This window comes from Chlorocebus sabaeus, chromosome 11, assembly GCF_047675955.1.
Source record: "Chlorocebus sabaeus isolate Y175 chromosome 11, mChlSab1.0.hap1, whole genome shotgun sequence".
In the NCBI taxonomy this organism is placed as follows: Eukaryota; Metazoa; Chordata; class Mammalia; order Primates; family Cercopithecidae; genus Chlorocebus; species Chlorocebus sabaeus.
In genome coordinates, this window is record NC_132914.1 from 6,331,926 (window position 1) to 6,350,280 (window position 18,355).

The following is an 18,355-nucleotide window of genomic DNA, read 5'->3' on the forward strand; positions in this document are numbered from 1 at the left end:
CCAGGCGTGGTGGCTCATGTCTGTAATCCCAGCACGTTGGGAGGCTGAGGCAGGCAGATCACTTGAGGTCAGGAATTCGAGACCAGCCTGGCCAGCATGGCAAAACCCCGCCCCTACTAAAAATACAAAAAATTAGCCAGGTGTGGTGGCGCGTGCCTGTCATTCCAGCTACTTGTGAGGCTGAGGAATGAGAATTGCTTGAACCCATGAGGCAGAGGTTGCAGTGAGCTGAGATTGTACCACTGCACTCCAGCCTGGGTGACAGAGTGAGACTCTAAAAAAAAAAAAAAAAAAAAAAAAAGTGTAGCCACCATCAGGACCTTCGAATGGAGAGCAACGGACCCAACCCTTCTCTTTCTCTCTTTCAAACCCATCCAAGAAGCTTTCTAAAGAAAGAGCTGTCTTCATCAGCACGTCCATAGGAAATAAGAGGCATGAAAGAAGGGTGACTGTCATCACAATCAAGGCCACCAACTCACAGCTATCCACTGGGTTAAGGTCTCCATGGGCAAAATAGGGATTTCGCAGAATTTATCTGCAAGTCTTTCCCATTACACAAAATCAAATGCTTCTTGCCTCAATGATTTGGATTTACACATGCAAAGACATGTCTTGGCCTGAAAGTCACTCAAACCCAGACCCATGCCTGGATGCACACACACATCAGACGGTGTCACCCAGCTCTCCCCCGCCATTCCACACGTCAGGAATCCGGGCAGGACGGAGTCAACCGGCCTTCCATGGGGACAGTACTCACTGCGGTGAGACAGGGGACTGCTGAGGACAGCGTCGGGCAGCAAGCTTCCGGGGACTCCACTCATGGTGCAGTGCATGAAGCCATCCTCACAGTAGCTGCAGAGGGGAAAATCAAAAAGCCCAGCTTGGCAAGACTCATCTACACTCACCTCCTCCACATCCTCACCTCCCACTCGCTCTCTGCCTTTTCCAACCAGGTCCCAGCCCCACAACCCCTCCTGAAGCACAGCTTGCTAACATCACCAATGGATGATCTCCACGTCACTAACTCCCATGGGACTTTTTTGTTATTTTCTTAATTGATCCCGTTCAACATTATGCATCACTGTTGAACACTCCACTCTTCCAGAAAAAAAAAAAAAATTACCTCTCCAGGTTTTCCTCCCACTTCCTCGGTTCCTCCTCCTCATCCTCACTTTTCATGCGCCCCCCACTGCCTGGCCTTTAAATATCGGCCTTCCCCAGGCTGTGTCCTAGGCTCGCTCTTCTCCCACTCTGCTGCCATCCACACCCCCAGCTCCAATCACAGACATGACTCATGAATCTACATCGGCAGCTCAGACCGCTCCTTTGAACCCCAGACCCATATATTCAAATGCCTATGTGGTCTCACTAATGTAGTCTCAGAAACACTTCAAACTCGGTACATCCAAAACTGAACTCACGATCGCCCCACCAAAGGCAATTCGCCTCCAGGGCTGATTCACCGAATGGTGACGCCATCCATATATCACTGAAATTCATCTCCACTTTATCTCCACTGTCATGAGATGAGACACTATCACCTCTTGCCTGGACTATGCAAGAGTTTCCTGACTGTATGAGTAAATTTTTATAAAATGTATGTGGTTGGTTTGTATGTATGTATGATTTGTATAAATGATATCATAGAGCACGCTGTGTTTTGCTTTTCCCATTGAGCACCCTGTTTGTAAGATTCATCCCTGTGAAGACATGGACCACTTTCCCTCTGTGGCTTCCGTTACACAACACACCTTTTACCCACTCAGTGTCCCAGTGATGGACACAGGTTGTCACCTGCTCCTCACCACCACAAAGCTGTGCTGAACATCTGCAGACATGTGTCCTAACGAACCTGTGTAAGGATTTCTATCTGCAGAGGCAGAAGTGCAGGGATAGCAGGTGTGAATACCCGACCTGCACATGATGTGCCAAGTACTCTCCTAGATGGCTCAACCAGTCTATGTCCTGCAATAGCAGATGAGGCCTCCATGCCCCCTCCGTTCTGCCAACACTCAGAATTATCCAGATGCCTAATTTTTCCAATCTAATATGAAGTCAGACTCATTGCTTTAATTTGCATTTTTCTGACTAATAATTTTATTCAGTTTTGTTTTGTTTCGTTTGGAGACCAAGTCTCACTCTGTCGCCAGGCTGGAGTGCAGCAGCTCGATCTCGACTCACTGCAACCTCTGCCTCCCAGGTTCAAGCGATTCTCCTGCCTCAGCCTCCCAAGTAGCTGGGATTACAGGCATGTGCCACCACGCCCAGCTAATTTTTGTATTTTTTAGTAGAGACAGGGTTTCACCATGTTGGCCAGGATGATCTCGATCTCCTGACCTCGTGGATCCAACCCACCTCAGCCTCCCAAAGTGCTGGGATTACAGGTGTGAGAGTCAATGTGCTCTGCCTGTTTTTGTTTTTTTGAGACAGAGTTTTATTCTGTTGCCCAGACTGGAGTGTAGAAGCATGATCTCAGCTCACCACAACCTCCATCTCCCAGGGTTCAAGCGATTCTCCTGCCTCAGCCTCCAGAGTAGCTGGGATTACAGGCGTGCACCACCATGCCCAGCTAATTTTTGTATGTTTAGTGGAGACAGGGTTTCACCATGTTGACCAGGCTAGTCTCAAACTCCTGACTTCAAGTGATCCGTCCCTGCCTTGGCCTCCCAAAGTGCTGGGATTACAGGCATGAGCCACCTTGCCCAGCCGACTGTAATGATTTTGAACATTTTTAATGCAGTTGCTGTTCAATAAATATTTGTTGAATGAATAAGAGAATCACTTCCCTTTCTGAGTACATGCAGAACCTGTGCCTTCTTCTGGTTTTCAACTAATACCTAGTTTTAAGAGAGAAAATTCCGCCCGCCCCCATAAATGTCATGGTCATTTGGACATGACCCAAAAGCTTAATTTTCTAAAAAGTCTCGAAGATAGGTTTAAAATCAACTCCTGGCCCTGTGCCTGGTCTGCAGAATAAATAAATACTCGGCTGTGATGGCTGCTGGGATGACCAAGCACACAGTCTGCAGAACCTCCAGGCCACGGCGTTTCACCCTCCTGCCACCTTTTCACGACCAACACTAGCACCTGCTCCAGCAAGGCTCATTCTCCAGTGTGTTGTCTAAAGAATAAAAATAAACAGCTGCACACAGGCCCCAAGGTCCTTCCGAAACACCTTCTCCATGAAACCCAGTTTTCTAAATGAAGTGGAAAGACAAGCTGCTCAATAGCTTTCAGCACTGGTGCCTAAAAGAGAGACAAGGAGGATGCAGACTTGGAGAGGTCTCTGATGTGAAACCCTAAAAGGAGCCCAAAGCCAGGGTCGCTCCCCAGACCTGTTCACCCAGGGGCCAATGCACGCCTTCTCCCACCTTCCCTGTTTTAGTGAAATAGCCAGCAACAGTTGCTGCCCTCGCAAGTCATACCAACTTCCTGTAGTCTTCCTCTAGTCTAGGCCTCTTTCCTTACCACTGAAACACAGAGGCCACCACGACCTTCTGATCGCCAAATTCAACCATCTATTCTCACTGTAATATGGAGAGTTCAAGAATCCCTGGGTTCTAGTCACTTGCTGGCTGATTTCAGAAAGTGATAATCTAAGCCTCAAATTCTTTACGGAAAAAAGCCAGCCCTGCTTGCCCAACAGCATTGTTTTAAGGTCCCAGAGAGAAACTCCTTGAAAACTATAGCCAGACAACTGTAGTAAAACAGCACTGGGCTAAGGCCAAGTGATCAACCCTGCAGAGGATGTCCTACTCCCTTCTGCCCTTCATTTCCATGATACGGCACTGCTCGCGGTCTGCCCTTTTTACAGGCCTTTAATCTCTGGCCTCTCTCATGCAACCCTCTTTTTCTTCCTCTTGCCCTCTGAACATTTCCCCAAGTTCTGACTCAGTCCTCTCTTCTGCCTTCTGGCCCACTCCCTTTAAGGATCCTCGCTACTCTCACGGCTGAAACTGTCACCTCCCTGCACATCTCTCTCTCCAGCCCCAACCTCTCACTCACCTTCCAGACCCATTTCAAGCCGTTGATTCCATTTGTTCACAAAGATGGCAACTCAAAGTCATAAAGGCCAAAACCAAAGTCATCACTTGCCCTCTACCTCCAGAGGGCCCTCTTGCTGTTCTTGCCGTCACTGTCCTCATAGCTCTCACAGCTATTCAAGTTCAGAACACCAGGGCCATCTGTAACAGCCCTTCCTCCTCACAAACATCCCACTAGTCCATCTGCTTTCCCAGCATCTCTGGTTTCTGGCTTCCACTCTCCATTTCCACTGCTATTGCTTAATCCAGGGCCTCACTACCTTCTTATCAGTCAATGTCAACATTTTCCTGTAGATGCTCTCCCTGCTGTCATACCTCATGCAGCTCCCAAAACCCATTCCCTGAAGTTACTCCTGGATCCTATTTGCTCCCTGCTGAGAAACTTCCAGGGGCCCCATTCCTACTGCTCCAGCTCAGTGCTCACCCCCCCTCACTTCTGAAGACCCCTGAGCCTCATCCCAACTTCCCTCCAGTCTTAGTCTTCCTTCATACAGCATGCGTTCGCGCCAGAGGACTTACCTTGGGGATTGTGGAATACTTGTGCGTTTAGTCCCTAGACTTCCGCTCTACCTCAAAACAATCCTCCAGGCTGGGCACAGTGGCTCATGCCTATAATCCCAGCACTTTGGGAGGCCGAGGCGGGCAGATCATTTGAGGTCAAGAGTTCGAGACCAGCCTGGCCAACATGGTGAAACCCCGTCTCTACTAAAATACAAAAATTAGCTGGGTGTGGTGGCAGGCACCTGTAATCCCACTACTCGGGAGGCTGAGGCAGGAGAATCGCTTGAACCCCAGAGGTGGAGGTTACAGTGAACCGAGATTGCGCCACTGCACTCCAGCCTGGGTGACAGAGTGAAACTCTATCTCCAAAAAAACAAAAAAAAATTCCTCCTCCATCCTTCAAGCCCACCTCTGTTGGAAATCCTCCCCAAGCTCAAAACACTTCCAGCGCAGAGTTTTCCCTAATTCCTCCCACATGGAAATTATCCCCCACTTTTCTGAATAAGTGGGACTTTTTATGTCTCTGATATGGCACATCTACCAAATGTTATAGTTATTTCATCACGATAAACATGCATTGTGTACCTACTTTGTGCCAGGACTGTGCTGGGGGCTGGGGTTCAGGGTCTAAGATGTGGTCTGGACTCTAGGGGTGGCCACAGACTAGAGGGGAGACACAACACAGTCGATTGACATCCAAGTCCAACAGTGATGAGTGTTTCAATAGAAGGGTAAACAACCGGCTTTGGGTAAATACGTTGGGAGGGGCTTTGGATTAATCTCACTGGAGTGATGAGGAAAAGCTTCGTATCAAGTGTAATGTGTAGATTCTGCTCCTGTCTTGATTTGAACAAACCAACTATAAAAGACATTTTGAGAAAATCAGAAGTGAACATGGGTCCAAGTGCGGTGGCTCACGACTGTAATTCCAGCACTTTGGGAGGTCGAGGTGGGCGGATCACCTGAGGTCGGGAGTTCAAGACCAGACTGATCAACTTGGAGAAACCCCAGCTCTACTAAAAATACAAAATTAGCAGGGCGTGGTGGTGCGTGCCTGTAGTCCCAGCAACTCCAGAGGCTGAGGCAGGAGAATCGCTTGAACCTGGGAGACGCAGGTTGCAGTAAGCCAAGATCACGTCACTGCACTCCTGCCTGGGCAACAAAAGCGAAACTCAGTCTCCAAAAAACAAAAGGAAGTGAACATGGATTGAATGTTAGATGTTATTAAGGAATTATTGTTCATGTTCAGGTTAATAATGGTATGATTATATTTACTTTTTTAATTATTTGTTGAAATACATACTGAAGTATTTGCAGGTAAAATGATACAATATTTACAGGTTTTTTAAAAACTATTCCAGCCACACAGGAGAGGAGTCAATAGACAAAATAAGAATGGTAAAGTGCTGCTAATCATTGAAGCTGGGAATGGATACGTTGGGGCTCCTTATACTTTTCTCTCTAATGTCTGTCTGAAATTTTCCATAATCAGGACTTTTTTTTTTTTTTTTGAGACGGAGTCTCTCTGCTGCCCAGGCTGGAGGTGCAGTGGCAAGATCTCAGCTCACTGCAATCTCTGCCTCCCGGGTTCAAACGATTCTCCTGTCTCAGCCTCCCAAATAGCTGGGACTACAGGCGCCCGCCACACCTGGCTAATTTTTTGTATTTTCACCGTGTTAGCCAGGGTGGTCTCAATCTCCTGACCTCGTGATCTGCCCGCCTCAGCCTCCCAAAGTGCTGGGATTACAGGTGTGAGCCACCACGCCTGGCCAATCAGGACGTTTCTAACTGGTCTCCCCTAGTAGACTATCAGGTACTATGTCTGGTTTTTGTTTGTTTCTGTGATGAGATTTCCCTCTGTCGCCCAGGCTAGAACACAGGGGCACAATCACAGTTGACCGCAGCCTTGACTTCCTGGGCTCAAGCAATCTTCCCACCTCAGTATTCCAAGTGGCTGGGTCTACAGGTATGTACCACCACGGTCAACTATTTTTTTTTTCTTTGTATGTAGGGACAGGGCCTCACTATGTTGCCCAGGCTGCTCTCAAACTCCTGGGCTCAAGCATTCCAACCACCTCCACCTCCCAAAGTGCTGGGGATTACAGATGTGAGCCACTGCCCCAACCTGGCTCACCTTTAGACCACCGATTCTTAGCCAGAACTAAGACAGAACACGTGACAGGTGTTTGCTCAGCAAACGTCCTGTTGTAAATTTCTTCTATGCTCAAGCCAACCCTGTTGAAAGTCACAGAAGGCCTAGGCAAAGAGCTGCAGGAAGCAAGCACGATTGGAGCTATTTTGGGGAAGCACATGAAGCAGATCAGGGTAGCAAATGCCCCATGAAGGCAGCGCTGCAATGGTCCATGTGCTTCCTGCTCAAATGCTTCAGCCTGAGAATACTGAAAGCTGGTTGGAAAGGAGTGTGACAGGGAGATCTCCCTTCTCCTATTCCAGAAAAGGAAAACTGAGACCTTAAAACTCAAGAATTCCTACTGCCAGCCAGAAATCCTAGTTCCCTGTGTGGTAAGGAAGTCAGAAGCCCTAGACCAAATCCCAGCTCTGCTTCTGACTTGCTGTATAATCCTGGACAAGTCACTTCCTTTCTTGGGTCCCAGTTTACCCATCCATGAAGTGAAGGACTTGAGGGCTCATCTTCTTCTCCAGCTCTGCTGTTTCAGAGATCCCTGACCTTGCTGCCTGCACTTACCACATGGTGTGATGGTCTGAGAAGATGTCTTCTGGCTGGAAGATCTCACCATCATAGTAACAGGGGCACTGGGCCTTGGGTACACAGTCCCCCATCTCATCCATATATAGCCCTGGGGGGCAGAAGCAGCCTTCCAGGCAGGCCTCGTTGCATTCCTCATCCGGGTAAGAGAGCGCGCGGCAGGTCAGGTTGCAGGGGGTCCCGCACTGCAGGTACACCTGGCCTTTCGGGCATTTCAGCTCTAGAAGAGAGAGGAGGAGTAAGGCCTCAACGGGAATGTTGGACAGCAAGGACTATGGTTCTAGGACTTGCTACCCCTTGTAGCTGTGACCCCCAATTATTTAATGAAAAATTTTTATTGACATAATTGTAGACTTGCATGCAGTTATAAAGAAGTAATGCAGAAAGATCCCACGTGCCCTTTACCCAGTTTTCCCCAAGTGACCCCCAATTATATCTGTATGGTCACCAACTTCCTTTCCCACTATGAGCAAATGTGTATTTTTCAGCATGCAAATGTGTATTATAATTATGGGGGCATATATTTTCTTCTCCTTCACCACAGGGAACGTGCATTAGTCGTCTCTGAATTCTCAGAGCCTAGGATGTAGTAGAAATCCTGGAAGGCTTTGAAGCTGTGAATATTAAAAAGAACTGGGAGTGACGGGCAAGGGCATCCCCATGATGATGACAATAATGGGTACCATTTATGGAGCACCTACTGAATGCCTTCTTACATGGGCTCTATGTCTCACGCTGAGTTAGCTCTCATCATCCCCTTTCAAGAAACTTAGGCTGAGTGACTTCTCAGGGGTATACCTCACAGGAAGCAGCAGAGGCAGGATGTGAACCCAGCTCTCTGCAGCCGTAAAGCTCATGCTCATAACCATTATTCTCCAGAAAGAAAACAGTCCCTTTGAGAACATGTTGGTCCCAAAGAGCAGGGACACTCATACTTACCCCAGCAAAGCAGGCCACAACCATCTGCCCGCAGCCCTCACCCCCCTCCCCTAGCCTCCCACAGAGAAAAAATGCAAGAGACACAAGCCAGGAGGAAGTGTAGCAAAGTGGCAACGCAACTAAGGGAACGGGCTCTGTATCCCAAATACTTGGGTTCACGCCCAGGTCCAACACTAATTGGCTATGTGACCTTGGGCAGTATCCTCACTGGACGGAACAACAATATCCACCCAGTCTTTGTGAAGGTTGAATGAGCTAACACATTTAGAAGAATGTCTGGCATGTGGAGAATGTTCACTGCTAATAATGTTCACTGATGATAATTATCATTCTCATTGCTAAGGAAACAGCCCCAGCTCAGTGGGTCCAAGAAGGAAGGGGTATTCTAGAGAAAGGCCTAGGCCTAAGAAGCCCTGGCATTCTGGTGACAAAATTCCTTAGGGGCAGGGTAGAGAGAACAGGGAAGATGTGGGGAGCATTCTGCCCTTTCAAAATGCCTTCCCTTTGCAGACCAGCTGCTGCCCGAGAAATGAAAACCTCACCCTGGGCATGCTTCTTCTGAGACCATTAGAATCCTTCCCCTCTGTTCGAATCCACTGCTCCAGTGGAAACCCACTGGCAGAACCTTGGCTATGAGCCTTAGCAATGGAGTTGGGGGCCTCTGGAGACACCCTGCAGCCTCCTGCTCCTACAACCACTCTGGACTTGGTGTTTGAAGGTAGCTGGGAAGGGAGGGGCTCTTTAACCCTATTAGACATTGATTTTTCTCTGTAAGAATGAAAAGGTTGGGTCATTGGATGAATACTGAGGGAGCATAGGTTAAGACGGGATGTGTTAGACAAAGTTGGAGATGTTTTTCAACCCCCTGAGCCTACAATGACAAGGGCATATTCTACCCATTAAAGAGCAGCTAGACTTGAGAGCTTTCTTTGTGCCGATAGGCTATCTCTAGCGCTGGCTTGGAGCCTTATTAAATTTCTCCTTTAGCCTTCTTCCCCAAAGAAACAATGCACATCTCAGTTTAGCAGACACTTCTTGTGTATGCACTGCAAGCCAGGGACCATACTAGGCCCGGGGAGGCGGAGACAGCCAGCCCTGCCCTGGTCCTTACCTTCAGACAGCCTGTGGTCCTATCTTCCCAAAGGAAACACAACCAATTTGCAAGAGGAAAAAAAATGCATGTGCTTCTCCTGAATCTCCTCACACCATCCCACAAAGTAGCTACATGGTAAGTCTGTGCTTCCTGAATGTGCCCAATTGGTGTGACCTCTTCTTATGAATAGATTCACTGGTTTAGGGAGCTCTGTTCATTTCTCTGGAAGAGAAAGTGGAGTATGGGTAGAGCAGACAGCTGAGCCTGAGCTCTCCTCCAAGTCAAGAAAGGATAGGGGCAAGAACCCAGGAGTCTTGCCCAACTGCCTTGAGTGCAAAGGGACAGCCCAAGGTCATCTGGTCAGCCTAGTCTCTTGTCACATAAACACAGACAGACCCCTCTTGTCCTTAACAATCTCCAGGGAAAGCTCCTTCCTACCACCCTTTCTGCCCTATCGTAATGCCTCAGAAGTCAAGGCATTCTTTAACTGAATCTTATCCCCATTACTGAAGCATCAGCCCGTTTCCCCTGTTCTGTTCAGTGGAGGTTAAGAATGGCTGTTCATGAGAGATTAAAGAACATTTTAGAGCACCCTTAGTGTTTCGGGAGAATGCCCTAAATTACGAAATCCTGCAGATGCTGCCGCATACTGATAATGCGTCATTTCTAACATTGGTGGACAAGCAAAGAATATTCATAAGCAGCACCTGATTCATTCCTCATTACTTTCCCCAATTTCTAAATAGCAAATGCTAAGGAAGAAACTGAGGTGCAGAGGGGTTACGTGAAGGGTTCAAGGTCACATAACTGGTACCTCACATGAAAGCTGCCAGTAAGGACCCCAGACCCAGTTGTCCCAGCCATTAGCCTGTGGCTCCCTGAGACATCCCAGAGCTGGAGGAATGGGGAGGGCACAACTGCTGCATTATGTGTTTGTCCCTTTTGCACTTACTGTTGTCTCTGCTCCTCTTTCATATGACATTTCTACAACTTAAAACACGAGTTGACTCATTGGACCCAAAATACAAGCACTTCTAGGTCTCCATGCCTAACTGCTCCTCTAATATAGATGCTAATTCCTGTCACTGTTTCTCATAACTCCTCTTCCATCGGGACCAACTACTTTATATTTACATATATATGCGCGCGCGCACACACACACACACACACACACATACACACAGTGTCTTTCTCTGTTGGCCAGGTCAGAGTGCAGTGGTGCAATCACAACTCACTGCAGCCTTAAACTGCTAGACTCAAGCTATCCTCCTGTCTCAACCTCCCAAGTAGCTGGGACTACACCTACATTTTAATTTCCAAACGCATCTACTTTACCCTAAAAAACAGAATATCCACTATGCCTTATTCTTACAGAATATACTCCTCACTTCCATGCCTACTACGATTCTACCACTGGAAACAAGTCTTCTCTGCCAAGAAAGCAGCTTTTTAAAACCATAGCCAAGTACATGTCCTCCAGAAAGCATTCCTTGGTTTTCCCTGCCCTGAATCTACTGGTCCTTTTCTCAGAGTGATAGGCCTTGGTTTTCCCTGCCCTGAATCTACTGGTCCTTTTCTCAGAGTGATAGGTATCTAGTAGGGCAGCAGTCTCCATCTATGACTCTAACTGTAAGTTTGGAGTTCTACAGCATCACTCTTGCCCAGCCACACTGGGCATGCAGCAAATGTCCCCAGAGCAATAACAAAAACAAAAAAGCACAATCCCGTCCCCCAAGGGACCAGAGAGTGGGAGCAGATACCAGCTCTGGTACCAGGAATCCAACAGTGCAGAGTGAGAATCTAAAGCCACAGGGGACAGCGATATAATTCACCTTTACATAGCTTTACACATGGCCAGAGATTTTGTCCGTCGGTGGTTTGCCTGGAGTTATAAGCAAAGGGTTTGTATGTGAATTTCCCATTGCCTTCATCCGACTCAAGAGATGCGGGGACCCAGTGGGATCTGGGACCCAATGGGATCTGGGACTCACTCGCTCCACAGCCTGACCCTATGTGTGCCGAATGAACACTAGGTGGCAGCAGCCACAGGAAACCCAAACTTTGCAGGGACCCCCAAGTTCTAGGCCTCCAAGTAGGGGGAGTCAACTTGTCCTCCTGGAACAAGGGGGTAAGAAAGTCGTCGCCCTAGTTGCCATTGTAATTCTGGAACAGGCCAGAGTCATCAGCCGGTCCCCGCCGCCTGTCCTGCTGGGAGGTGGAAGGGAAAGGTGGGTACAAATAAACCGTCCCCCCTCCCCCACCCACGTTTGCTACAATGCCCAAGGCCCTTTTTCCACAGGAAATAATGCAGAGAAAGGGCTTCGAAAAGCACGCGTTCACGCAAAGGATTTGGGGGGCGGCCCGGAGGGCAGCTGGCAGGGAGGGCACGCACCGCAGCGGCCAGGCTCGCGCCACGCGACGCGCACGCCTCTCCCCGCGCAGGCTGCGGCATAGCTGGCCAGGGCGCCGCACAGGCACTCGCGACCGTCCGAGCAGGAGCACACGTCGTAGCGGCAGTTCCGCAGGTAGGGCAGCGGGCTGACGGCACGATGGCAGGCCTCGAACGTGGGGGACGTCAGGACCGCGCATGCCTCCTCGGAGAACCTGGCTGTGGGGCGAGAGAAGCGAGCCCGGGTTGTGGCGGGGAGGTGGGGGGTGCCACACCTTCCTGGCCAACACTCCCCGGGAAGTAGTCCAATGCTGCTAATAGAGGGCTGCAAGGTCAAGCAGAGAAATCTACAAATGCCACCCCCACCTCCCAGTCCATTTATCTTACAATCAGCTAACGCTGAGTTTGTGAGCTGCTGCTGCAAGTAGACTGGGAAAGTCGAAGGACGGGGACTACGGACTTTTTTTTTTTTTTTTTTTAAGAGACACGTCTTGCTCTGTCGCCCAGGGTGGAATGCAGAAATGCGATCTTGGCTCACTGCGGCCTTGATTTCCTGGGTTCATGCAACCGTCCCACGTAGCTCCCAAGTAGCTGAGATTACAGGCACGCCCCACCACGCCCGGCAAATTTATTAATTATTATTTTTAATAGAAATAGGGCCTTCCGACGTTGCCCAGACAGGTCTCAAACTTCTAACCTCAAGCGATTCTCCCGCCTCGGTAGACTTTTTTTTTTTCTTTCCTAGGGGTTGGCCCGTGGAGGGTGCCCAATAAAGGGAAGAGCAAATGGCCCAGTTCAGAGGATCAAGAGCTGAAGAAAAAACAAAGCCCACCCATTTCCTCGCCCCCCCGCAATGGGAGCACTGCCTCCGGAACGCACTGCACTGATTTGGGGACCTCGGGGCTCTGCGAGTTCCCTGTCTTGCCCCCGGATTCACATACTCATGCGCGGGTTGAGGGCGCAGGGATCGCTGTGCTGCTTCTGCAGGTCCTGGCAGTCCCCATGCAGCTTCCAGGCGTTCCCGAAGTCCTCCACGCGGGGCTCCGCCAGCCCAGAGGGGGTAAGGAAATCGTCGCCCTGGTTGCCATTGTAATTCCCACACAGGCCGCAGGTCTTCCCGGCGTAGACGGGGGACAGCTGCGGGAGAGACCAGGCCACTCTGGAGCCGCTGCCGCCAAAGCAGCGGCAGAGTTGTTTCGCTAATGAGATTGTTTTAATAAAAAAAATGTTCCCCGGGTGAAAAATAAATATGAATTTAATAAAAGGCAGCTAAGCCCTAGGCTGCAAAAGGGGGAAAAAAAGTGAACTGCAGTGTAAATTTACCAGCTCCATCCCTGTTCCCAAATCACCAGAGCCCTGTGGTGCCACAAGTGGTTTTAGAATTCATCAGCTCATCTAAGAATGCTAAGGATGGAGAAGGGAGGCCCAGAGAAAGTGACTTGCCTAAGGTCAGGGAGGTAGTGGCGGAGCTAGGGTAAGTAGGCAGGTTGAGCCCAGCCCGAAGCGCTCTGCCCTCCGTGCCATCCACACCAGTGGGCCTGACCCCCCGCCCCTACAAAGAGTCACGTGCAAACTCAAGGCCCCTCTATATAGGAAGACTTCGCACTGGTCACTCAGGGTCGGCACAGCAGGCTGCCAGGTGTGGTCCCAGGCTCTCCAGGAGCTCACAGTTAATGACAAACACCTCCTCCCAACCTGCTGCCTGTCACTCAGGCCCAGGGCATCACTGAAGAGAAAGGCCCCTGAAGAGAAAGGCCCAGGAGCAAAAGGACTCTGGGGGTGATGATGGGTAGAAGTAGGGGTCTGCAAGGGCTCTGAGGCAGCCTGCCAGGGTGACAGCGGCAAAGTTCAAACTCCAGCCATCAGTATGTGGTTTATTGTCCATTCTCAGAACTGAACCAAGTTCTGAGCCCAAAGTGCACATTCGGGGACAACCAGGAGAGTGGAACCTGCCCTTCCCCCCAACAGCTGGGAGCATCTGCTGGCTTCTAGGGAGAGGACCCCGATTTGAAGGTGGAGCGGGGGCTGGGACCCGGGAGTCCTGACTCCCTCTCTCCACATGTCATTACCAAGGTGGGACGACCTCCCTGTGTTCTGAGTCCCTCAGGGACTAGGGTCAGTTCTTAGAGCCCCTTTTCAACTTCCAGCTCCAACCTAACAAGATGCAGGGTTAACAATCCAGTAGTAGGTCCGAGGCCTGTAGAAATCGAACCCAAGTAAACAGTGTTAAGGGGACAGAGTAATGTTTCCTTGTTTGCTTGACAAATACCAAATGTTGTCATGTTAGGCCTTCTCCCACCTCCTTATTTAAAATGTAAATCTCCCCCCCCCAACCCTGGCACATCCTGCCCCTTTCTCTGCTTTATTTCCCCGGGATCTGTCACTTTCCAATCTATAATTTACTTGTCTGCTTTGTTTATTGTCTGTCTCTCTCCATTAGAACTTAAGCTAAATGAGGTAAGGATTTTTGTCTGTTTTGTCTCACTGCTGTAATCTCAGCATCTAGAATGGTGCCTGTCTTAGCCCTTCCAGGCTGCTATAAGAAAACACCACAGACTGGGTGGCTTATAGACAACTGATACTGATTGCCCACAATTCTGGAATCTGGTAAGTCCAAGAGGAAGGCATCAGCAGATTTAGTGTCTGGTGAGGACCCTGCTTTCTGGTTCATAGATGGCACCTTCTAGCTGTGTCCTCACATGGTGGAAAGGGCTAGCTAACTCTCTGAGGTCTTTTAAAAGGGCATAAATCTCATTCTTCATCACCTCCCAAAGGCCCCACCTCCTAACACCATCACGTTGGGGGTTAGGATTTCAATATATAAATTTGGAGAGGACACAGACATTCAAGCCCACAGCAGTGCCAGCAGATACTCAATAAGTGTTTGTTGAATGAATGAATCATTGAACAAATCAATGAATAAGTAAGTGAATAACTAGGTTCTCCTCCTGATGGGCTGGGATGCAATGCCCAGAGTCAGGGCACCCTGGGCAAGGCATCATAACTGGCCGTGCACCTCCACTCCCTTCCCACCTCTCAGCATCTTTTCTCTCTCCTTTCTCAGATTTTGATGCTCCCCAAAGGCGTTTTCATTCACCCCCACCAGGCCAGCCATCACTCCAGTGCCCCACTCTAAAATCACATCTACCATCTCCTTGGCTTGTCTCCGAGGTCAGCTCGGCCAGGGTTAGGAGAGTGGGTGCGACACTTAGAGACACTTGCTATTTGAAATAAACCTCTGCTCAGTGACAGTTCTGACTAAATGAAGCCTGTGAAAGGGTCTTTTCCACACCACTGTTCCTGCAAGGCAACTAGCAGGCCAGGGAAACAGCACACAGACGGCGTGATTTCTGCTGGCTGGAGCCTTGCTGCCTGGACCACCAGCCCCACAGGGACAAAGCGTGCACACCACACCCAGGGGAAGGAGACCAGAGGGCCCCTAATAGCACCTCCTCTTGCACCACCTGTGCCCCAGCTAGCCTCCCTCCAGCTCTTGCCTCCACACTGCAGTCCCCAAAAGCCCTGGGGTCAGCAGTCTGAGGCTCCCCACCTCCTGCCCCATCTCAAACACCCCCTTTCCTGCTTCATAATAAAACCCACAAGATAGTCCCTTTCCATGAGCCCCAGGAACCTGTGTAAAGAAAAAGGAAAAAAACACACAGAAAGATGGTTCTACAGGCCATGGGGTCATCTGACCCTGTCCTGAATCTTGGCCAAGGAAACCTCTTCTTGTTAGCTAGAGCCGACACAAACCCACCCCCAAAGATAACCCTATGTCCCGTCCCACAGAAAGAAGTTGGCCTCTCTTCTCCTCAGGGGAGAGACAAAGACCAAAGAAACCTGCGGGGAGGAAGGGCAACTGCCCAGGATGAGAAGTTACGGCCCTGCTGATCGAGGGAAGAAAGTGCATGGGTGGAGAGCACCGTCTCTGTGAGGTGGGAGGATGCTGAGAAAATGGACTGGTCGGCCAGGCACAGTGGCTCTCGTGAACCTGTAATCCCAGCACTTTGGGAGGCTGAGGAGGGTGGATCATTTGAGGTCAGGAGTTCACGACCAGCCTGGCCAACATGGTGAAACCCCATTTCTACTAAAAATACAAAAATTACCTAGGTGTGGTGGTGAGCACCTGTAATCTCAGCTACTCGGGAGGCTGAGGCAGGAGAATCGCTTGAGCCTGGGAGGCAGAGGTTGTGGTGAGCCAAGATCCTGCCACTGCCCTCCAGCCTGGGCAACAGAGTGAGACCCTCTCTCAAAAAACAAAAAATTTTTTTAAAAAGTGGACTGGCTAACATGAAGCACCCCCTTGAAGACCAGGGTGCAGGAGGCAAGATTGGTCAGGAACCAGGAGACCCCAGTTCTGGTCCTCAACCTGTAACTAAACGACCGTGAGGCCCAGGGCAAGTTACTCCTGCTTCAGAAACAATGGCTCTGTATTTCCTACTGGAAATGGGAGGTTGACAAGAGGATCTTCCAGACCTTCCTGCTTTATGGTCTGTGGTTGCAGGTTTATTTTCATGAAAGAAAAAAAAAAAAGTAGTTTGAAATTCCCTCAGGAGCTCTAAGACAGAGAAAGAATACGGCCACACAAGAATGGAGGATGCCAGGATCACCTGGGCAATACCCGCCACCCTGCCCCACCACCCAGGATTATAGCAAGGACCCTGTGGAACACAGGATCCCAGGAGGCAGGACAAGCCTCTCCAGGGCATAATCTAGCATAGTCGTTCTCAAAGTGTGGTCTTGAGACCCACAGGGGTCCCTGAGACCTTTTCAAGGGCTCTGTGAGACCAAAACTACTTTCATAATACTATGAAAACATTACTTGCCTTTTCCCTCCTCATTCTCTTACAAGTATACAGTGGAATTTTCCAGAGGCCACGTGACATGCAATATTGCAAAACATTAAATGCAGAAGTAGATATGAGAACCCAGCTGTCTCCTATTAAGCCAGTCATTAAAGAAATTTGCAGAAATGTACAACAGTGGTATTATTCTTGTTGCTTATTTTTGTTCTGGCAAAGTTATTTTTCCCCAAAACAGTGATGTTTATATTAATGTGTAGTGGGTTTCTTATAATTTTTGAATGAGTTAATAAATACATATTTTAAATGTCTCTAATTTCTAATCTGGTAAATATCAATAAACAAAATCCTCCTACAAGATCTTGGGGTCCTCAATAATTTTTAAGAGTGTAAAGGCATTCAAGACCAAGTGAGTACCACTTTTGGTTCTGATGGGAAAGGCACGAGGCACAGAACTAATTCTCGCTCTGCCACGACAGGGTGGTGGGGGGTCAGAGTGGGAAGTCTGATCAGAGGAGTCTATCCTAGCCCTGGAAGTTCTGGAGCACTGGACCCTCCCCTCAACTTCCTGTGCCCTGGTTGCCTCATTTATAAAATGGCAGTAATAGTATTTGCACTGCCCACCTGCCAGGGTCATTTCCAGAGAAACAGTGCAGACGAAGGCTCCGTGAAAAGTATGGACTGCTATCCAGTGTGATTCTAGGAGCACCGAGAACAAGAGGAAGTGGCCCACACATGCAGAGTCCCAGGGGAAGAATCTAGTGGCTTCCTGAGCAACCTTTCCCGGGCAGACGGGCTGGCTTTCTCTTAGCTGAGAGTGCCAATCTGGCTCTTCCCTTACTGCCCACAGTGGGCACCCAGGGAGACACGCCTGCTCCCGGGCCTTGTTTCAGCCGGGAGATTGGACAGCAAACCTGCCCCTCCCCAGCCCCACAAGAGCTCACCCTAGTCTAGAAGCCCTTGGGATAGCAGAGCCCAGCAGGGAGAATCCCTGGGGCCAAGAAGGGGCATCCAGCAAACACACACAAGCCTCATAAACAAGAGAGGCCTGTTCCTCGCTCTGGGGGTGTGGGCCATGAGGAGAAAGGAATTCTTCTCCCACCACACAAAGCCATTCTGCCCAGAGCACAAGGGGTACTTTGTAAGGGCCTGGCTGCAGGGAGCCAGTGCCCCGTGAGAAGACCTACCTTCACCAGCAGCCTCCCGCGGCCGTCCCAGTCCATCCGCAGGTCCTCCCCGTAGCTGAGGCGCACGGAGGCCGTCACTGAATGCTGGATGCGGAGGTCACCTGGAACCCAGCAGGACAGGATTCAGGCAGAGGTGGGGAGAGGACAGGATGGTGGCAGGCAGATGTATTGGGGGGAAATGGGTGTCTCAAAAGGACGGTAGCAATGAACAGCAATGACTTAGGGGTGACTGGGGTGGCCATGAGGTTTCAGGGGGTGTGAGGAGGAAGGGTGATCAAGGTGGACAGAGGGCAAACAGGGTCCCCCCCAGGAAGAAGCCTCTGCACCCTGGCTATGACCTGCCATTCCCCCTACTGCCACAGGAGGGAGGCAGAGGCTCCTGCATCCTCGGCTGTAGGCGGGTGCCCTGGAGCAGAGGGGATCATCTCTCCAGCACTGACACCAGGACACCTGAATGTGCCTGGGACACTTTGCCACCGCACACCACCTCATGTCTGAGCGATGCTGTGTACAACACTGAATATAGCAATTGTTGCTTCTGTGGAAAGGTGGCGACATATAGGAGCATACCCCTTGCCCTGGGGGAACAAACAGCTCATAAGGAGACACACAGCATTAACACCCATGGACATGCTGGGTACCCACTAGCCCAGGTTCATCCGCTGTATGCGAT

General features: G+C 49.9%; 1 protein-coding gene across 1 annotated transcript in view; it reads right to left on the reverse strand.

Moving 5' to 3' along the window:
• The window catches only part of VWF (von Willebrand factor), a 166,457-nt gene that overhangs the window by 94,696 nt on the left and 53,406 nt on the right, over positions 1–18,355 (reverse strand). Inside the window, exons 13-17 of the mRNA XM_073020414.1 lie at positions 17,683–17,783; positions 12,635–12,830; positions 11,697–11,912; positions 7,252–7,492; positions 758–852 (exon numbers count right to left, since the gene is read on the reverse strand). Coding sequence (XP_072876515.1) covers positions 758–852; positions 7,252–7,492; positions 11,697–11,912; positions 12,635–12,830; positions 17,683–17,783 — 849 coding nt within the window. The remainder of the gene's footprint in view (positions 1–757; positions 853–7,251; positions 7,493–11,696; positions 11,913–12,634; positions 12,831–17,682; positions 17,784–18,355) is intronic.